This window comes from Hippopotamus amphibius, chromosome 16, assembly GCF_030028045.1.
Source record: "Hippopotamus amphibius kiboko isolate mHipAmp2 chromosome 16, mHipAmp2.hap2, whole genome shotgun sequence".
NCBI classification, from domain to species: Eukaryota; Metazoa; Chordata; class Mammalia; order Artiodactyla; family Hippopotamidae; genus Hippopotamus; species Hippopotamus amphibius.
In genome coordinates this window covers 46,616,997-46,639,030 of record NC_080201.1, presented here as the reverse complement: position 1 = coordinate 46,639,030, position 22,034 = coordinate 46,616,997, and the positions used below count along the sequence as shown (strand labels likewise).

At 57.5% G+C, this 22,034-nt stretch overlaps 1 protein-coding gene across 10 annotated transcripts; it reads right to left on the bottom strand.

Annotated features, from left to right (window-relative positions):
- Positions 1-1,787: 1,787 nt before the first annotated feature.
- Positions 1,788-21,515, bottom strand: GRAMD1A (GRAM domain containing 1A). Of its 10 annotated transcripts, none has more exons than XM_057712318.1 (19): positions 21,308-21,515; positions 16,765-17,000; positions 16,656-16,676; positions 16,095-16,179; positions 15,863-15,966; positions 15,686-15,781; positions 14,865-14,945; positions 10,575-10,687; positions 10,257-10,407; positions 9,468-9,666; positions 8,285-8,428; positions 6,634-6,752; positions 6,396-6,538; positions 5,726-5,829; positions 5,465-5,638; positions 5,277-5,364; positions 4,027-4,134; positions 3,822-3,960; positions 1,788-2,245 (listed from the first exon to the last, which is right to left on the bottom strand). In XM_057712318.1, coding segments are annotated over exons 1-19 (2,199 nt in total). In that variant the 5' UTR covers positions 21,309-21,515; the 3' UTR covers positions 1,788-2,152. The 10 variants fall into 10 exon arrangements, with proteins under 10 accessions (XP_057568301.1, XP_057568302.1, XP_057568305.1 ...); XM_057712319.1 differs by having other exon boundaries at positions 3,822-3,942; XM_057712322.1 differs by having other exon boundaries at positions 3,822-3,938.
- Positions 21,516-22,034: the final 519 nt, after the last annotated feature.

Genomic DNA, 22,034 nt, shown 5'->3' with positions numbered 1-22,034 from the left:
GGTGGCACAGTGGTTGGGAGTCTGCCTGCCAATGCAGGGGACACAGGTTCAATCCCGGGTCCAGGAAGATCCCATATGTCTCGGAGCAACTAAGCCCATGTGCCACAACTACTGAGCCTGCGCACCACAACTACTGAAGCCCGCACCTACAGCCCTGCTCCGCAACAAGAGAAGCCATGGCAATGAGAAGCCCACGCACCGCAATGGAAAGTAGCCCCTGCTCTCTGCAACTAGAGAAAGCCCGCACAGCAATGGAGACCCAGTGCATCCCAAAAGTAAATAAATAAATTTATTAAAAAAAAAAAAAAGATTTTTACAGCCTGACTGTGACTTCTCAGAGTTCTCTCATTACCCCTCTTCACTCACTCTGGAACCACAACAGGGTTTGAGTGAGACAGATCTGGGTTCTACCTGGACCAGAGACCTTGCCTCTAGGCCCATTTCCACATCGATAAGACAGGGTCCAGAGGCCCCAACCTCTGGTGTGGGGTCTTGAAGGGGGCCCTGTATCTAAATGTGGAGACACCAGCGGCTAGGCCTTGCCTCCCTGCTGAGTGTCCCAGGCATGTAACTATTTGTCTCCATCTCATGGAGTAACTGAGAATTAAATGAACATCAGACCTTGGCACAGAGCCTGGTACATGCTTGGTCCTCACCACATGACTTTTTTCTCCCCTCAATTTTTCTGGCATAATGGTAACACTTATTGAATACTTACTCTGTGCAGGCCCTGGTATAAGTAGCCACATTTATTAACATTTTGAATCCTTATAAAGCGGTTCTCAAAGTGGGGTCCCTAGACAATCAGCAACAGCATTACCCAGGAACTTGTTGGAAGTGCAAGATCTCAGCAGACTCACCCAAGACGTGCTGAGTCAGAAACGAGGGTGGGGTCCAGCATACCGCTTTTTAAAGAGTGAGCACTCAGGCTTCCTAGGTGGTGCAGTGGTTAAGAATCCGCCTGCCAATGCAGGGGACACGGGTTCGAGCCCTGCTCCAGGAAGATCCCACATGCCGTGGAGCAACTAAGCCCGTGCGCCACAGCTTTTGAGCCTGCACTTTAGAGCCCGTGAGCCACAACTATTGAGCTTATGTGCTGCAACTACTGAAGCCCATGCGCCTACAGCCCGTGCTCCGCAACAAGAGAAGCCATGGCAATGAGGAGCCCACGCACCACAACGAAGAGTAGCCCCCACTCACCGCAACTGAAGGAAGCCTGTGCACAGCAAAAAAGACCCAACACAGCCAATATAATTAATTAATTAATTAATTAAAAAAAAAAAAAAAGAGCGAGCACTCCACGAGATTCTGATGCAGCTCAAGTTCGAGAACGACTCACTTTTAACAACCCTGGGAGACAGGTGCTATTCTTTTTTTTTTTTTTTCTGGCTGCGCTGCGCAGCATGTGGGATCTTAGTTCTCTGACCAGGGATCAAACCCACACGCCCTGCAGTGGAAGCGCGGCGTCCTAACCACTGGACCACCAGGGAGGTCCCCGACAGGTGCTACTCTTATGCTCATTGTACGGAAGAAACCGAAGCTCAGGGAGGCTGACCTGCTCTGGGTGACATGCCCGCTAAGTATCAGAGGTAGGAGTGAACCGGGCCACCCTCGGAGCCCCCACGCCGGACCCTGAGGGTGCACAGCTTGTGAAAGATGCTCGGGAATTCCAGGTCGAGTCAGTGACTGTGGCCCCAGAAAATGGATGGTACGCCCCTCTATAGCAGCAGGATCTGATGCAACAGGAAGCTCCCACCTGGTCCCAGGGCCCCGCAGACACAGCCACAGCCATTTCCAACCCTTTATTGGGGCTCTGTCAGCCCCAAATAAATATAATACATTAAACCCAGAGCTGAGGGAATCACGTACCCTGAAGGCACCCCCCACAACCCCAGCCGGGCACAATAAGTTAGTGGGGCGCCCACCAAAGGCCAGGCCAGCTCCCTGGCGAGGCAGGTGACGACAGCTGGACTCGCACGCATTGGTCTAAAGTGCATCTCGGTTCTGTGGTCCCCATGTCTGCGTGGCCCCTGGCCGGGCCACTGGGAGGGGTGGGCGGGAGGCTTCTGGCGCTCACACCGTGCCAGCAGTGGCCACCGAGCCTCTGTGTCCATCTGTCCATTTGGGGGGATGGCTGAGTGGCCAGGTGTCCTCAGGAGAAGCTGTCATCGGGCCGTGGCTGGGAGTCGAAAGGAGGGTCCGAGACGGTGATGCCTTGATGCAGCTTCTCCAGCGAGAACTTCATCTGGGGGAAGAGGTGGGGGGAGGTGAGTGTTGGGAGGGGTGACGCACCTCCCCCAACAATCCTGCAGCTGGGGACCTGGGGAAGGTCCAGAGGGGCCAAAGTCAGCCTGTGCCTCTGCACCCAGCCATTCTGCATCCAGTTTAACGTCTCACAGGCAGCAGGTAGAAGGGGCCCAGATAGCCTGCGTTCAAGTCGCGGCTCTGCGACTTACTGGGTAACCTTGGGCAAGTCCCTTAACAGTCCCAGGTCCCTCAGCTGAAACACGGGTCAGTAACATACCTGCTTCGCAGGATTATTCCAGGGATCTGACAGCTGAACGCCTAGGACCTGGCACACAGGAGGTGCTCGGTGCACGTTAGCTATTCTTATTCTCTGCCTTGGAAACACCTCTACCTCAACATTCCTGTCTGTTAGATGGGGGGTGGGGTAATCAAAGCACCCCCCTCGGAGGCTGGCCACGAGAAACAAATCAGTGGGTCATTTTAGCTCTTAGAACAGCTCGGCTCAGTTGGTGTCTGCTGTTAGCGTTCTTACGTGCAGTCAATTCCGTGCCCTTGGCAGTTTGAGAGAGGAAAATAATCCGAATTGAACTCAGGATGGGAAGGCCCTGACTTCCCTCTCTCTGAGCAATGGGACCCCAGCCTCGATGATCCCTCTGCCCAGCCCCGCCCTGCGTGAGAATCTCCCTCTGAGCGTGACTTCAGGGTGCAGCGAGGTCCCTAAAGGTGGGCCTCAGCATGACGGTCCACAGTGACCAGGAATGACTCTCACCATCGCCCAGCAACATGGGCTCTGATGCCCTCGGGCACCCGGCCAACGCCAGATGCTCCCCAGCGCCTGGCGTCTGTGCTGACCCACCACCACATTTACTGAGCACCTGCTTTGCAGGATCTCACTAATAACAGTAAACGCAGCTGAGGTGTTTGCAGGAGTGGGCACCACTCAGATGCTCACTCCTTTCCTCCTCACAGCGGCCTTTGAGGTAACATCGATTATCATCCCATTTACAGAGGAGGAAGTCAAAGCCCTGGTGGTGAAGTCACTTGCACGAGGTCACACGTCAGAATTTGAACCTAGCCATCTGAATAACCTTTGGAGAACCTCTTTCCCACCCTCATGTGACCCCTTAGTCACCTCACAGGCAGGGAGGGGTTCAGGGACAAAGCCTCGTCTACCCCTGGCCACTGTGACTGGATCAGGGATGCGCACGTGACCCCAGCAGCCAGTGAGAATGAGTTCTTTCCTTTGGATATTACCCTGGAGCCACAGGTACCATCTTGGTCATCCTAGGATGCCCCAAACAAAGCCAGCCCTGAGGGTAGGCAGGGTAAGAGAGACTGATTCTTACTACTATGGAGTGGCTGGATCCAGCTGTGCCTGAAGGCAGACATCCAGGGACTTTTTTCTCAAGAGGAAAACCACTAAATTTGTTCTTCCATCCCGCTAATTTTTCCAGCAACCCTGAGAGGTGGGGACTATGAATGGCTTCCTCATTTAACAGAGGAGGAAAGTGAGGCCCAGGTGCACCTGCCGCAGCTTGGGATTTGAACGCAGGCTCCCACAGCCCAGACCACACCTCATCCAGGAGCTCCACGGAGGCCCGCAGGATCTGCCTCCACTTGTGCGCCTCGACGCTGTGGAACTGCTTCTGCAGGGCCAGGATCTCCGCCCACTCGGTGGCCGTCTGGGGGAACTTGCTGTGGGGGACGCAGGGCCTGAGTGGGGTCATGAGCTCCCGCTGCCCTGCCCCAGCTCCCAACCCCCTGGGGCTACCCACTCACCCCTTGGCCAGGGCCAGACTGTGCCAGGACTCGAAGGTGTGAGCTGTCCTCTCCAGGGACCAGAGGCGGTAAAAGAGGAGGACGTTGAGGGCAATGAGGACGATGAGGCTGGGGGGAGGGGTCAGAGGTCAGGGGTCAGGGTACGAACGCTCCCGCACGTGGGGGGCACCCGCACGACCACACCTTGAAGGGGCACCACGATCAGCCCTCTTTTTTCAGAGGCGGACACTAAGACTTGGACAGGGTGAGTGACGTGCCCAGGGTCACACAGTCCATCGGCAGCAAAGTCAGGGTTCAAACCCAGGCCTGTCCGATGCCTGAGCCCTGAACTGCCACCGCAGGCCAGGGAGCAGGGGCTGCAGCTGGGGGCGAGACACAGGGGAGGGGCGTGCAGGACACAGGACCCTACCTCACACAGATCCTGAGCAGGCAGAGAGGGGGAGACAGAGAGATGAGAGCCGCCCGGCCCGTCCTGGCCGCCCCCGACCCTGGCCGCCCCGGGCGGCGTGCACCATGGGGCCCCTCCCTGGACTGCTGTTACTGGCAAACGGAAGCCCAGAGAGGCTGAGCGCGGGGCCCATCTCTCACTGCCCGGGCTCTGCCGGGAGCACGGGTCTCATTTCCACTTCCTCGGAGCACCCCGCCCCTAGTCCAGGCCTCTGAGCGGGTGGGTCTCCCCGCCGAAGCCTTCTGGGGTCTCAGCTCAGAGTCCTCCACTTTCCCGGGAAGCCTCTCCTGACGGCCCACCTGTCCAGCCTGGAGGAAGCCTTCGCTGCCCTCCCACGGCTTCCCTGTCCCCTCCGCCCGTGTTTCCGCCATCACCACTCCATCCCTCTGGTCTGGTGCCAGGTCTGTCACTACTGTGTCCCTCACATCACACAGCTCAGGGCTGGGCACAGAGAACCTGAATGAACTGTGTAAGTGACACCGCTCCTTTTGCGTACCTGTCCTGGTTCACCTAATTCCGTCTTGCCCCGGGGGCAAGGTCAGGCCCCCACCCCCACCCCCCGGAGCCCCAGGGCTTCCCTCTCTCCGCAGGGAAGACCTCTCCGTGACAGACGGAGCAGTACACCGTGTGAAGAGCCCTGCCGGGCACATCCCAAACATTGCCTCCTTCAATCCTTACTATGGGGTGAGCCCACGCGCCCACGCACGCAGAGGCCCAGAGAGGCCAAGCACTTGCCCAGGGTCACACAGCCAGGGTGCAGATCCAGGCCTGTCTGACCCCCAAGGCTGGCCCCCTTACTCACACAATGCTGATGAGAACCAGGGCGCTGGGGATGCCTGCCCCGGGCCCCTGGTCCACGGACGGTTCCGAGAAGCGGGAGCTGAGGGAGCCTGCGGGGCAGCAACGCGGAGTCAGACAGACTCAGCCCCGCTCACCCCGCCCGGGCCCCAGGCTCCTCGCCCCGCCCCCACCAGGCCCGACGGAACCCACCCGAGGTGTGCATGCCAGCCCGGGCGCAGGGGTCAGGGTCCGGGTGCTGGGGCCCGTCACCGTGACCCCTCCAGCTCAGGGGCCGCTTCCGCCTGCGCAGGCCAGACAGCAACCCCCGCGCATCCTTCCCGCCTTCCTCCAGAGACAGCTTCTCGGCCTTGGCAAGCTCTCGCTCTGCGGACACAAGAGAGGGCTCTGCACGTCTGCAGCCGGCCAGGCCCCAGCCCTGTCTATGGTCCTGGCTGGACCCCTGTCCCCTACCCAGGTGGTGGAAGTAATCTTCGATCCCGCTCCACGAGTTCTTCTCAATGAGAGACTTCACGAGGCTCCAGGGCTGCTTCCGGTAGCGGATCTCGGAGGACACCCTGGAGGTGGGGGAAGGGGTGAGGGGTCAGGCTGTGACTCCAGCCTTGCTGCCCCATTCCTCGGGGGGGGGTGGGTGCTTTCCCTCCCCTGACTCAAAGACGAAGCACACCCCCCCAAGGATCCCCTGCGATCCTCACTCACCACCGCACTCAGCCCACTCAGCCCGCAGCCCCTTCCCTGTCCACACTTCCTACCCTGGCAGGTCTCCCACCCTCGGGGCTGCCCCAGCCCTGCCCGCCCACACTCCACCCTAGCCCCCACCTCACCCTCGAACGCCCGCATCTTGCTGCTGCGTCCAACTCCGAGGGGGTCTGAGAGACATCTCAGCACGTCCCAAGCTGAGGTCCTGATCGTCCCCCAAACCCACCTCTGCCCAGCGTCCCCCCTCCCAGCCAGCGGCGGCTCCATCCTCCTGGTGGCTCAGGCCAAACACCTCGGGGTGTTCCTGACTTCTGCTCGTCGGCCACGGTGACAACCAACGTCCTGCGGCTGACTTGGGAAGGGGATAGCGGGGCGGGGGCCCTGGGACCCAGACGTCAGGTGGAGGGGCCGGGCCTCCGCTCACCGGAGGCGGGCCTTGTTCCGGGCAAGGCCCAGGATGCAGTAGCGGTGGGCGGTGTAGAAGTAGTCCTGGTAAGGGATGCCCTGCGTCAGCACCTCCGAGTCCACCACACACCCGCCCGCCTGGGGGCCGCGCCGGAACAGCGTCTGCGTGGGGGCCGAGGGAGGGGCAACGAGTCAGCGCCATCCCCCCCACCCTGGCCCCCGGCCGCCCCACCCACGGGCCACCCCGCCTGACACACCTGTGTCTCCACCACCGAGGCGCTCTTGGGCCCCAGCGGGTTGCTGATGGGAATGGTGTAGGTCAGCACCCGGCGCTGGTGACACTTGCTGTCCCCGGTCCAGGGGCTCAAGCGCACGTCTGGGGGAGGGAGGGGCAGAATGAAAACACCATTCTCCGGTCCTCTGCCCACAGGCTCCAGGAGACTCAGACTTTTTGGAAGGTTCCAGCTCTCTGGGGACTTGCCCCCAAACCCGCCCCTCCTCCCTGTCCGCACCCTGGTGTCTGCCCCACCTTCCTCCTGGACGCCTAAAACGTCAGACGCTGATGACCCTCAGAGCCGGGACCTCTCTCCCGCCTCCACGTCTCAGCCCTCCCGGGCCACCTCCTCCACTCCCGCAGCCCCAGGCTCCTCTCTTTGCCAGTCCTGGCTTCTCCCCTGAGCCTCAGACCTAGGGTCCTACGACCTCTTGAACACCTTCCCCTAGGAGTCCCCAGGGCCCCTCCCACCCACTGGCCTGTGCATCTCCTCAAACATGCCCCTCCTCACGGGGCCCCACTGCCCTCCAGGGTCCCTGCAGAGCCCTGGGCCTCGTCCTGGACACTCCCTGTCTATTCACTGACCACCTGAGCGCTGTCCTCGTTCAGCCCATCCTTGTCTACCCAAGGCCCCTCTTCAGCCTCCCCCTGAGCGCCTGGCCTCAATCTCCACCTTTGGTCCAGGGGTAGCTTCCTAAAGCCAAGCCTGGGCCTGTGTCTCATCTGTCTACAACACTCCATGGCTCCCCAGTACTGCCAGGCAGAGTCTGAGCTCCTCAGTCTGATGTGTCAGTATTCCCAGGATATAAGGATAGTTTTGGGGGATTCAAGTGCCACCAACACAAGGCATGGTCTTACTCATTCTGCAGGGGATTCTACGTGATTCATTTTCATCAATACAGAAAAAAAACCCAGAGAAAACTACCATCTGAGTGGCCCCTCCCCAACTTGAATCTCTTTTGTAGCCTCCCGAGCTCCCTGATAGTCCCCTGGTCAGCCCTTCCGTCTCCTCTGGTGCTGTGGCTTCCCCCTCCACACCTGGTCGCAGGGCCCTAGCGCCAAAGGGCTTCTCCTAGTGCCAGCCTCCAGCCTCAGGGCCTTTGCAGGTACCCTGCTGGCCTCCGGGCTTCCTCTCTACCACCTCTTCACTTTCCCTAGGAAAGTTCCTCCTTCAGGCCGTAGTCTCAACTTCACATTCTTCCAGTAGCCTTGCCTAATACCCCCAGATCACAGCCACCCCTCTGTAACACACTTATCTGTGTTTTCACTAGATTCCGGAGTTCATCTGTCCTGGCCTCTGCACGGGCCTGACAGAGTGCTCATTACCTCGTATGTATTAAATGCTTACTATCTGCTCCTGTTCCAGGCACTTTTCTACTATTAATTCATTTAGTTCTCATGAGATCCTGACAAGGCAGGTACCAGGATCACACCTTATCCCACAGAAGAAACCAAGGCACAGAGAGGGTCCGCACCTGGCCCAAGGCCACTCAGCTAGCAGGAGGCAGAGCCCCTCTGGTCTCACAGATGCTGCTTTCAACTCCTGGACCCGCCACACCGGATCTGCACAGCGGTGCCTGCCTGTCTCCTGGCCTAGTCCTCCCCACACCCTCCCGGGCATCTCGGCCCCTGACCTGTGAACTTGCACTGCTGCAGGAAGCCCTGCAGGAAGGGCGAGTCTGAGAAGAGCATCTGCTGGAGCCGCTCAGCACCCACGTGGAAGACGGAGTTGATGAGGAGGCGGCCGGAGAGGTCGGGAAGCAGGGCCGCTAGGTCGGCTGGGCGACAGAGAAGGACAGGGGATGAGGCTGCCTGCGTGCCTTGGTTTCCCTCTGGGTGACCGCTCCTCCCCGCTCCCAGGCCTTGCGGAGTGGCTGGGCAGCCCCGTCCTCCTGGACCAGAGAGGACACGGACACGAGCTACTCAGCCCCCTCCACCACAGGATGGCTTTAGGGTGGGCTTGTGCCCTAAGCCCAGACAATCAGAGCCACCACCGCGGATTCAAGGCGGAGCACACGCCTAGGCCCACATACCTGCAGTCCCAGTGATGACAGGTGTGGGCCTGCTCATAAGCTTGAGCTTTTGGCCACAGTGATTGGTTCAGGGGTGGATGGGGGGGGGGGAGGGGTGTGTGTGTCTGTCTGTCTGTCTGTCTGTCTGTCTGTCCCAGGCCAGGCCATCAGGCATGGTGATGGGCTCAGGGGTGGGCTTGCTCTCCAACCAGAGCCAAGCCTAGAGATTTTGGTTCAGCCACTGGGAAAAGCATGCTTTCTCTCTGCTAGGCTTGTCTGGGACAGGGCTGGGGCTCTTTCTGCCCCAAGAGTAGAAACTACCTGAGAATGAAATTGGCACAGAGAAAATGGAAATGATGTGATGGTGAGGATGATATGATAACAGCCAACACTTACTAAGTGGCCCGAGCACTTTACATGTATTGAGACATTAAATTCTCTTAATGACAGCCCTACGAAGTGGGTATTATTATTGCTAACCCCAGACGAAGAAAATTTTCAGAAGAGGAAAATAAGGCTCAGAGAGGCTGAATAATTTGCCTGAGTCACACAGCTACGAAGCAGTGTGGCCAGGATTTCAGCCCCAGCAATCTGGCTTCAGATTCTAAGCTCCTATCCACTCTGCTAAGCTGCCTTCATAGAAGAGCTAAATATGGACAGATTTCTCACAACACCGTTTGACTCCCTTATCTGCCCACCCCGTGGATTTTTCAGTCCCTTGAGCCAACAAATCCCCCGGTGCAGCCCATGTGAGTGAGGTTTGTCACATGTAACCAAAGCAAAGGAATCGGGCCACCGGCCTCACCTTCCTCCCCTGTGGACGAGGAGGAGTTACTCGTGTCCGTCAACAGCTCCTCACTGGGCAGCAGATCCAAGGGGCCCAGGGAGGCAGGCCCGTCAGATGGGGTGGGCTCTGTGCTTGGGGGTTCAGCCACCGGGGTCACCGTCTGGCTGGAGGAGGCGTCTGGCTGGCTGTCTGCCGGCTCCTCCTTGTCCTCCTCTGCCTGCAGAGACAAGCTTCACCTAGCCTCGCCCCAGCCTGAGGGCCCCTTGTGTGCCCACATCCATCAGAAGGCTTCGAGACTGTAGGAAAACCAATGCTGGGGAGGTCACGCGGGTACCTAGGGCTCATAGCTGAGCTACAAGGGGCCCTGGGGCCACCCGGACGAGGACTCCTCTCAGCCTCTCATCCAGGCTTGTCTTAGATGCCTGGGTCACAAAAGCTTTCTTACGCCTGTCCTGTCCATGCCTTATCTGTTTGCATCCTACCTCATCCATCCATCTGGCCCTCTCTTGGCACTTCTGTCTCTCCCCGTTCCCATCTACCTACCTGTCCCATCTCTGCCTGTCTCTCCCCGTTCCCATCTACCTACCTGTCCCATCTCTGCCTGTCTCTCTCCTTCCCTACCTGTGCCTATTTTCCTTGCCCATCTTCCCAGCTCCATCCCATCCCTCCATCCACCCCCTCACTTACCCCTCCACCCACCTCTTCTCTGTCCATCCCCTCCCTGTCCCCCTCAATCTGTCAGTCTGTCCCTCTCTCTCTCCCCGACACCACCCAGCACCCTCCTCTCTCCTCCACCCGCCTGCTCACCCCATGGTCTGCATCACTGCTGGCTCGGGAAAGGTTGGGGGTGACGCGGCCACGGCGCGAACCTGCCGGGCTTGGCTCCTGGCTGTGGTCAGCTGCCCCCGAGGGGGTGATGTCGCTCAGGGCGATTCCATCTCCCACTTCCTTGGGGCTCCTATGGAGAAAGGGGGTGAGACGGCTGTCTCTTTGAGACCCCACACCCCCTCCCCGTCTCCCAGACTTCGCACCCCCACCTCAGTCCACCTAGGACTCCAGGAGCTCTGCACACAGCTCCTGCTGTCTCCTCCCCACCCCCGAACCAGGCTCCCACCAGCGACTCACCCTAGACCGTTCAGCTGCAAGGGGCAGACGTAGTCCTCGTCCTCGCTGGTGAGGCCCAGCTCTGAGCCGTAGCACTGATGCACCAGGTGCCAGAGCTCGCGGGGACTCAGCGTCTAGGCAGGTAGGACGTTGGGTTGGCCTCCACGCTTATCAGGGCCAGAGCCCTTCCCACCCGCCCCCAACAGCCCTCAGACTCAGCAGTTTCCCTGGTGGCCACAAGGGGGAGCATGACCTCCCATCTCAGATCTCTCTCTCAATCTTGCTCTGCACCCCATTGTAGGAGCCAGTGTGCTCAGGAACTCTTCCTTAGGTCCTCACAATACTTGCACAGCTACAGGTTAAAGTTCCCAGTTTTACAGAGGAGAATATGAGGCCCAGCGTGGAGAAGTCGTGCTTGAGATCAACTCTGGGGCTCAAACTGCAGAGCCAATGCTCCCACCTGCCATGCTGTCCTGCCCCCAACTACTCTCGCAGGTGTCCTCAGGAGCTACCCACGGCTGGGGTGGCTGGATGATGCTGATGAGATAGTATCAGTAATAACAGCAGCAGCAGCAGCAGCTGACATTCACTGAGCTGTTACCATGTGCCAGGCATTCTTCTAACCCTTTACGCATGCTAACTCAACAAGACTTCAAAACCATTCTGGGGGGACTTCCTAGGTGGCGCAGTGGGTAAGAATCTGCCTGCCAATGCAGGGGACACATGTTCGATCCCTGCCCCAGGAAGATCCCACATGCCGTGGAGCAACTAAGCCCGTGCACCACAACTGCTGAGCCTGCGCTCTAGAGCCCGTGAGCCACAACTACTGAGCCCATGTGCTGCAACTACCGAAGCCCACACGCCTAGAGCCTGTGCTCTGCAACAAGAGAGGCTGCAGCAATGAGAAGCCCGCGCACCACAAGGAAGAGTAGCCCCCACTCGCTGCAACTAGAGAAAGTCCGTGTGCAGCAATGAAGATCCAACACAGCCAATAAAAAAAAAAAAAAAAAACATTCTGGCGACTTCCCTGGTAGCGCGGTGGTTTAGACTCCGTGCTCCCAATGCAGGGGCCTGGGTTCAATCCCTGGTCAGGGAACTAGATCCCACATGAATGCCACAACTAAGAGTCCACATGCCACAACTAAGGAGTCAGTGAGCCGCAACTAAGGAGTCCACGTGCCACAACTAAGGAGCCAAAGTAGGTGCTAATATTGTCATCATTTTAAGATAATGACACTGAGGCACAGAGGTGGGTAATATCATCCAATTAGGAAGTGGCAGTGTTGAGATGTGATCCCAGGGGGCTGGTCTAGCCCTGGAGCTAACCACTAGACTGTGCTGCTTCCCAGGAGCTGACATTTCCCAGCACTTATTCTGGGCCCAGTTCAGGTGCTGTGAAGGAGCGAGAGTCCCCATCTGACCGATGGGGTTCAGTGACTTGCACTCAGCAATGGGGCTGAACTCCATCCCCAGCAGGGGGGCTGCCCTCACTCTCCTTGGAGACTTTGACACTGCACTACCCCTCCCTCAGGCTTCTGCTCCAGCACTCTTTCGCCTGAAGATGGCCATAGCTGGAGCTGCCTCTGAGGATGGGACATGGTGCAGCCCTGCTGGAGGGATGGGTTTGGGCCTTCTGAGGTGCTACAGGCCAGCAGCAGCAGACACTGTGTGATGCCTACCTGACATCTATCCACCCTCCCTTCCTGCCAGCAGAACCCTGATTTGTTTGGGGTGAAAATCTTCCCCAGCCCCAGGGAGTTGTAACTGGCTTATATCCATTTATTTTTCCTTTGCCACATACCCAGCTTCCTTTGCCACATACTCAGCTTCCTTTGCAACCAAGGGCAATCAAGTGACCAAGTTTTAGGCAAAGAAATGCAAGGAAAAGTCTGCTAAATGAAGCCTTCCCTTCCTGTGATAAAGGAATGCCCACTTTCCATCCATCCCTTTCTTCCTTCATGTTTGGGACACTTAAATGAGGGCATGACAACTGGAGCTGTAGCAGCCATCTTGCAACCATGAGGCAATAAGCATGTGGACAAAACATCAATAGGCAGAAGGACGATGGTGTGGTATAATGGATAAGAGCTTGGGTCCTGGATGACATAGGGAGCCCTCAAACCCACCCTGGATTGCCTGCCTCCAGACCTCTTGTTACATGGGCATCAGTGTAATTAAGTGGACTCCAGAAGCTGAATGCAATGAGTTAGAACCCCAGCTCTGCCACAGAAAAGCATATGTGACCATGGGCAAGGCTTTCCCTCTGTGCCTCATTGGTGAAATAAAGATAATAACCATACTGCCTCAAAGGGTGGCTGTGATGATTAAATAAGTTAATTCCTGGAAAGCTGAGAACAGTTCCTGGCACCCAGTAGCTCTGTTCAGTGTTAGCTGTTATTATTACCATCTGAACTAATTCAGTATCTGTTTGCTTAAACCATTGTCTGGTTGGGTTTTCAGCTACTTGCAGCCAAATGCATGCTACCTAAGCTCATGCAACCATAGGAGGCCTTCCAGAAGAGCCCACTCAGGGTTGGCCCACGATAGACTGTCAGAATGTGATAAGTAAAAGTCTGAAATCCCTTCTTCAAAATCTTTGGGGTAAGACTTGATTCAAAATTAAGAAATGTTGAGAATTTAAGAAAGATAATACATTGCCTATACTGTAATACAGCATCAAAAATATCTATATTAAATTTAGTATTCAGCAAATACAGTGTATACCAGAGGTTCTCAAAGCGTGATCCAAGGATTTCTGGGCGTCCCCTAGACCCTTTTAGGGAATCCATGAGGGCAACATTATTTTCATAAGTATGACAAGTATTACTAGCAGTATAAAATGTTACTTGCCCTTTTCACCTTTATTCTCTCATGAGTGTACAATGGAGTTTCCCAGAGACTATGTGATGTTATCATTGTTCTGGTGGCTAATACAATGTATGTTTGTGCATCTTGTGTTTAAAAATTTCCCAGTTTCTGGACTTCCTAGGTGGCGCAGTGGTTAAGAATCTGCCTTGACAATGTATGGGAAACGGGTTCAAGCCCTGCCCCAGGAAGTTCCCACATGCCTCGGAGCAACGAAGCCCATGCGCCACAACTATTGAGCCTGCGCTCTAGAGCCTGTAAGCCACAGCTATTGAGCCCATGTGCCACAACGACTGAAGCCCACGCGCCTAGAGCCCGTGCTCCACAACAAGAGAAACCACTACAATGAGGAGCCCGCTCACCACAGTGAAGAGTAGCCCTCGCTCTCAGCAACTAGAGAAAGCCTGTGTGCAGCAACGAAGACCCAACACAGCCAATAAAAAAATAAATCCAGTAAGTAAATTTATATAAAAAAAATTTTCCAGTTTCAATTTCTAATACAGTATATATATTGATAGACACACCCCACTTAAACAAAAGCTCTTTGGAGTCTATAATTATTTTAAAGAGTGTAATAGATTCCTGAAACTACAGACTATGAGAATTACTGGTATATTCTATACTGGGTACTATAATTTTATACGGAATCACAATTATATTTAAGATTTACCCCAGTCCTACATATTAATATTTTTTGGTCCTGAAACATATGAAGAGTCCCACTAACTGAGATAAATACAGATTTGTGTTATACAAGAAGCACACGTGGCGTTTTAAGTTTAAATTAATTAAAACTGAAGTTAAATTAAAAATGCAGATCCTCAGTCACATTAGCCACATTTCAAGAGTTCAACAGGCAGGTGTGGCCAGTGGCTACGATACCAGACAGCACAGCACAAAGTTCTGCTAGACAGGGACTTCCCTGGTGGTCCAGTGGCTAAGACTCCGCACTCCCAATGCAGGGGGCCCGGGTTCGATCCCTGGTCAGGGAACTAGATCCCATACCCTGAAACTAAGAGTGCATGCCGCAACTAAAAGATCCTGTGTGCCGCAACTAAGACCCAACAAAGCCAAATAAATAAAATAAACATTAAAAAAAAAAAATTCTGCTAGATAGTGCCGATAGGGACTGTAAATTGCCACGTGAGCTCAAGTCAGGTTTTGCTGCCAAACATAACCCAAACCTCCCTATTTTCAGAGCATTTTTGATTTGCAGGCGGTGACTAAGGGGCCGTGGGAACGCATTTCTTGAGGGCAGGGTGTGGCACTGGAGCCCGTGACGGCCCCCTGGGGAGGTCTATGGAGGAGCTACAGGTGCGCTGGGCCTGGTGCCCATGGAGAAGAGCTGGAGGGGTCTTCCAGTTCTCCAAGTCCTGGCATCCCTGGCCCCATGGTCCCCCCAAGCCTACCCCCTACCCACCTCTGCCCAGGACCCACCGGGCCCACCTTTTCAAGCAGCGCGTTCTGCCAGAGGCGGAAGATGAGGAGGAAGCAGCGATCTCGGGCCCCAAAGGAGGTGAAGAAATGCTGCAGGAGAAAGAGGGGTGTGAGCCGTGGGACAGAGACAAGGCTGGAGGGAGGAGGAAGCTCCAGGCCGTGCACTGTTTCTGGCTCTGCACGCTGATGTATCCATTCATTCACCCCTTCACTCACTCCACAGAATGTCTGTCCTGTGCCCAGCCCTGCACTGGACAACCCTGGAGTCACCGTGATAAGGAAATGGCCCCCAGCCCTTGCCCTGGGGGCTCACAGTCCAGGGCAGGAGACAGGGTCAGCTCAGAGTGGCGGGGCTGCTCAGGGGAAGCCCAGGGCACATTCCCAGTCTCCTATGCCTGCTGGCGGTCGGTGGACAACGGATCCCCTCTTGGCCAAGGAAACACAAAGGGAAGTCTGCTGCTCTTTCCTCCCCACTTCCTCCTCCAGTCTTGTCTGGGCCACTGGTGTGAGGCACGCATCTTGGACCATGAGGCAACAATCATGATAGATGAAGCATCAAGGAAGGCTTCCTGGTGGAGGAAGCCTCTGAGCTGGTAGAATTTTTCTATTAATGCTATCCCTGAGCAGCTGTGTCGGGGCCAGACTACAGGGCCTGACACAGGAGCAGACGCAGGGCTCCAGGCTGGAGACGAGGGGAGCCCAGGCTGGGGCCGGGAGGATAAAGAGAAAGGGAAGATGAGAGAAGCAGGGTGCAGAGTCACCAGGACTCTGGGTAGTGAGGAAGAGAGAGGAGCCAGTTAAGATCGGGGTGCACTGGTCCTCTCACTCACCTTCTCATTCTCTGTGCAGATCTGGATGGCGTTGGGGATCAGCTTGGCCGTCTTCTCCTTCTTCAGACACGTCACCTCCTTCAACTGGATGGAAATCTGAGGACGAAAGGCAGGTCAGAAGGGGTCAGGGCCCTGCCCGCCCCGGGGCCCCCTCTCGTCCCAGGTCGGCCGGCTCACTGTGGTCTCCCAGCGGAAGATGTTGCTGTAGAAGCAGATCCAGTTCTCGGAGAGGTAGAGGCGGCCCTGGAGGAGGATCTCGCGCTGCAAGGCACAGGAGTAATCTGAGGCGGCCGAGGGGAGAGACGGGCAGACACCCGAGTCACACGGCTGTCCTGGCCGCTGGGCCGGCGCACGCGGCAGGGTCGGGAGGGCAGAGCTGGGAGCTCAGGGTCTGGCTGGGGGGACTCACCCACAATGAGGCGTTCGGCTTCGGGGAGTTTGCTGAACAGTTTCCGGAAGTCCTCGTTCCGCTGCTTGTACGTGGGGCTCAGCATCTGGGGGAAGTTGGGAGGTGAGAAACGGGACAGGGGTCTACACCCCTAATTCTGTCCCCCAAAGCTCCAGGCATCCTTCAGTCTCCTATGCCCGGGAGGAGCCTCTCTGAGGCTTCAGTGTCTAGCTCACTTCTAGCTCCCACGGCCCGTAACACAAGAGTAACCATGACGAGAGCCATTTGCTGATGGCCACGTAAGCCAGGCCCTGGGCCACATACCCACCAGCATCACTGACTCTCAGTGAAGTTCCTTTCGGTCTGGTAAGGTCAGAAGAGTTTCTCGAGGAGAGAGAAGCCCAGAGAGGTTAAGCAACTCACTCAAGGTCACAAAGCATGTACGTAGCAGCATAGGATGTGACCCCCAGGTCTGCAGACCCCAGCACCCACTCCCTGACTACTGCAGCCAGGGACCCCTGGCTTAGCACCTGTCCCCCTCCTGCTCATCCCTCCAGCAAGGCCCCCTGCCCAGACACTTACACTGTACCAGCTCTGCATCTTCTGCAAGAGAAAGGAATGGAGTCAGAATGAGCCCGTGATCCCCCTGGTCTCCCCCTCCTCCCCCCACCCCACCCGAGCTCGCACCAACCTTGCTGTTGCGAATGAAGTTCCGGCTGCCCAGGCTCTGGGTGCTGGGTGTCCCGGGCACCCCACCCTTCTCTGAGGAGCTATCTGACCCCTTCTCCACCATGGTGCCCGGTTCTGGCTCCGGTGGGGGTCGGCTTGGGGGCAAGAGCTGCAGCCGCTTACGGAGAGATGGGGAGCTGCTTGGTGTGCTCCGGCCAGAGTGGGGAGTGGTGCTGGGGGGGGAGAGGAAGAGGGGCACTGTGGGGAAAAACAGGCTGAGGTGTGGGGACGGGCCTGTGTGGGGGGGGCCCACCCATCAGCCCATTGATCCCCACCCAACCACCCTGCTCCATTTCCTAGCAGTGTGACCTAGAGCAGGCCCCCTGGCTCCCTGTGCCCCGGCTGGTTCATCTGTAATCCAAGGGGAGAAATACATGTCCTCTTCTAGCTTTCTGGAGGGCTAAACAAATCAGTATGTGTAAAAGGCTGCCAACAGAGCCTGGCACATAGGGAGCTCTCAGTCATGCCTGCTGTTTTTAAAATTAACTTATTAATTTATACAATAAATATTTGTTGAACAACCACTTTCCACTCAGTTGCTTGAGCTAAAAACCTAAGCATCTTCTTCTTTCCTACTTAGCCCTGACTTTTAATCTGTTAGCAGGTCCCACCTGCTCCAGCTCGAAGATCTATTTCCATTATTTCTACCTTGCCTGCTTCCCCCTGCTCCAGCGCCCCGGCCCAGCCTCCACACTCTCCCCTCCTGGACAGCTCAGCTGCCTCCTCCCTGGTCAGGCTGGGGCCCTCCTGAGCTGACCCCCCCGCCCCCCAACGGCTGCACTTGACTCCAGGTGAAGGCAAGGCCCTCACCCCCTCTGCTCAGGGGCCATATCTCCAAGATGCCTCCCCTTGCCGCTCCCTGAAAACCACATTCCCCTCTCCCAAGCCCCCTCCCTCTTCACCTTTCTCCTCAGCACTTCTTCCACCTGACTTTCTGTATTTTCTGGTTTAAAATCCTCCCACACCAGGACGTATACTTCACAGGGGAAGGGGGGTTTGTTCCCAGCTGCACCCCACTGCCTAGAGCGAGGCCTGGCGCGCAGCAGGTGCTCCGCGAGCTTCTGCTCTTGTGAACTGAGTGATTCGCGCCCTCCCCACCCCCTGAACGTGGACTCCACCAAGTGTACAACTTGCCCAACCCTCTGCAGGCTGAGGCCACTGCAGATCTCAGCTGGACCACTTCCCTGTGTGACCTTGGGCCAGCGCCTGAACCTTTCTGTGCCTCAGTTTCTTCTTGAGTATAATGGGGATCACAGAAGCATCCACCTCACAGGGCTGTCTGGAGGAGGACATGCATACATAAAGCCCGCCACCCGGAAGGCACCCTGGTTTACTAGGGGCTGTCAGACTAAAACGGAGCACACAGCCCCGCCGCCACCCCAGTGCACTTGCTGCCGAGGCGCCACGCTGCCTGCAACAGGTATCGCACAAACACCTCAGCCTGGCGCTCGGAGCCCAAACTGACCCCAACTGCAGTCATTCTCTCTCTAAGTGCACACAGAGCACCTGCCCTGCACCAGGCACTGGGGACAAAGAAGTAGACAAGACGGATGCAACACCTGCCCGCAGGGACCTGACATTCTGAATGGGGAACAGAGACGATCACTAAGAGAACATGTAAATAAGGACAAAGATCTCGGACACTGCTCAGTGCTATAAGGCAGCGCCACTCACAGGAGCTGCCCCAGCGCTGCCGGAAGTCAGAAATGCAGAGTCCGGAACCTACCGCAGACCTCCTGAATCAGGAAGTGGGGGTGGGACCCAGGAGATTCTAATGCAAGTTCAAGTTTGAGGACCACAGAGATAAAGGAGGACTAAGTGGGTGGGGGTGGGGTGGTGCGCAGGGCACACTTGAGCTGAGCCCCAAGGACAAGGAGCAGATCTGGCAAAGGGCCGGCGAAGACTGTTTCAGGGGCAGGAACATCGGGTTCCTGGGCAGGACTGAATTTGGCAGGTCTGAGGAGTGAGGTGGCCAGTGGGGCTGGGGAAGGAGGACAGGAGGCCACACGCCCACCCACAGGCCCTGGGCAGGGGTTTGGGCTTCACCCTGAGGGCCCCCGTGAGCTTGAGAAGGGTTTGAAGGAGGGGTGACCATATTCTTCCCCTGCCTCACCTTCCTGCCTCTCTAGTCTGAAATGCAGACCCCTCCTCCACCCATCCTACTCTCTGGTGGCAGGTCTTGGGGAGGGCACCTGTGGACAGGTCCAACACACACAGACAGGGCATGGCCTGCGCCCCCAGATCTTGCTCCTTGGCAGGACAAAGAGGAAGCATTCAAGCCTGACAGCCCTGAGGCTGCCCAATCAGGCAGGCTCGGCAGAAGGAAGGGAGGAGCCCAACATGGTGACATGGTTGGAGGGACTTGGAAGAGAATGGGGCTCTGCCATTGCAGACACCTCACCTCCGGCTTCCTGGGCCTAACAGGCCAACAACTCCCTCTGGTCCGAGAGGGGCAGAGGCATACGTAGATATGCACAAGAAGGAACCTCGATGTGGCTCACACACAGCTACTGTCACAGTCTCCCCCACCCCCACCTCACACCCCCAGCAATAGCATCACAGGTATATCGCAGTCACACATAAAGCCACAGAGTCCCAGCACAATCACACACAGGATGCTACAGCCACACACAAAGTCCCAGAAGTTACACACACACGTGCACACATGCACACGCACAGGCAGGTGCAAAGGGGCACAGAAACAGAAAACCACGGGAAGTCCCAGGTACCTTCACATATACAAGCACAAGAAAGTCTCAGAGACTTGGAAGCAAGTAACATTCCCACAGTTACACAGAGAACCACACAGTGAAAGAACAGTCACAGAGGACCCCGGCTAACACGTGCCCAACCCAGGTAAATTAAGTCCAGGGTCAGCTCAGCTCTCCTGGCGTTCCCCATCTGGAGGGGAAGACAGAGCAAAAACCTGCCCTTATGTGGCAAGGGATGGACGTGTCAGCTGCTATGGCTGACTGACAGGGAGCCCTGACACTCAGCAGCTGTGAAGGACTCAGGAATAATGCAGCCCCAGAGGTTGTGGACGCACCTTGACAACACAGCGGCCAGGTATTAAAATCATGCATGGGACATGCTTTATAAACTATAACAGGGGAACGATGTCAGTTACTATTATTGCTCCAGAGAGTCAAGGGTACACCCAAGGTCTCAGGAGGGAGGGTCCCAGGCTCACTATGAGCCACAAGGGGTCTCTCTCTTACTCTTCACACAGGCACACAAAGCCCCAGAGGGTCCCAGCTGCTCACATGGAAGCCCAGGCACAGACAACAGTGTCAGACACACACAGGAACTTTCACACAAAGACGGAATCAGAAATAGATTAAAGGTACAACCCCAGAAGGATTCAGGCATACTCACCGAGCCCCAGACACACAAAAATGTCACACATGGACACACACAAGTGACTTACATTTGCACACAGAGCTAACAGGTTCAGAGCACACACAGAGGCAGAGGGTCATAGCGACAAACAAAGAGCCCCGACACATGCGCACACACTACAAAGTCACAACTGAACACACAGGCAACTTACAGTGACACCTGGAACCACAGATGGTATCCGAGATAAATTCTCACACGCACACAGCCAAGGAGGATCACAGCTGTCTGCACATGAGGAGACTTAGACACATGTACACACACTCCAAAGTCACAATCGGACACGCACAAGTCTGACGGGATGAGATACACCGCACACACACAACAACCACGGAAGGTCACAGCCACACACACAGAGCCCCAGACACACACCACAGTCACAATCAGACACACGCAGGGAGCTTACAGCAACACATGGAGCCACAGATGGAATGCGAGGGAAATCGCACACACACACACACACACACACAGAGCCAAAGAGGATCGCAGCTGCCTGCGCACTAGCAACACAGACACGCATACACACTTCCAAGACACCTACAACGGACAATCTAAAATACTCTGGGCCCAGACAGGGAGTAGGTCAATTCCGTGCCCACCCCCCAAGAAGATCTAAGGCACGCGGTCGGCCGGCAACGCAGAAGCCCTCATCCGAGCAGCCCCGGGACCCGCGACAGACCAGAACGGCGGGAGGGGGCCCCGACCCGGAGAGGCTGCTCCCGGGCCTGGGAGCCCGGCCGGCGGGAGCTCGTCTGCGCCCTGCCTCGATCGCAGGCCCGAAGACCCGGGTCAGCCTCGCGCCCACCCCTCGCCTCCCAGGCAGCGGCGAAGGAGGCCCGGGGCGCTCCCGGCAGGCCGCGGTCCCCCCGGGATGAGCCCGGGACCCCCAGCCAAAGCCCCGCCAAGCCGACGAACCCGCCCCGGGGGCCTCCGCGCCAGCAGCGCCCACCCCCGAGTGCACCCTGGGCCCCCAGTGCCCCCGTCCCCTCCCCCCGGTGCACCAGCTCCCGGCCCTCGGCTGCGGCCGCGTCACCCCGAGCCGAGCTCGCGGAGGCCCCCTCACCCCGGGCGGCCCGCGGACCTCCTCCCGCCCCCGCCGCGGTCCTTACTCGAACATGGATGCGGCGCGGCGGGCGCGCCCAACCGCAGGGCAGGGCCGGGCGCGGCTGAGCGGGGCTGGGCTGCGCTGGGCGTCCCCGCGGGGCAGCCGCCTCGCCTCCTTCGGCCGCCGCCCCCACCCGACCCGGCCGCCCGCCCGCCGCCCGCAGCCCGCACAAAAGGCCGGGGCCGCCGGAGGCCGCCGCAGCGTCAGCGCCCCCTTCCTGGCCCCGCCCCGTCGCGTCACGGCCCCGCCCCCCACCCGCCGGCGAAGGGGAGGGACCGGCCCAGGCTGGGCGGCGGGGCCTAGACCGAGAGAGCCAGATACCGCGAGGGAGAGAAAGGGACCGGAGGGGAGGGCGAGAGGGAGACCCACGGGGGGCTGGCCAAGGCGAGGGACGGACGGCGGGGTCAGAGCCAGGCCCCGGGGAGGGAGACGCAGGAGGGGGAGTTAGGGCTGGAGGGACGGCGCGCAGGGGCAGGAAGAGCGACACAGAGATGGAGAGGGGCGGCTGGCACGCCAGAGCGCGGAGAGAGCGAGAGAGAGGAAGAGAAATAGAGGCGAGAGGAGAGAGAGAAATGGGCCGGAGAGGAGGAAAGACAGAAAGAGAAAAACACTGACTTGGCTAAAACACAACACCGCCATGGCAGCTAGAAGCTTGGGCACAGGCCTGACCCGCTCCCCTGGTACCCGGAAAGGGGTCCTGGGCTCCAATGAGGCCCCAGGCTGGGCGCCCT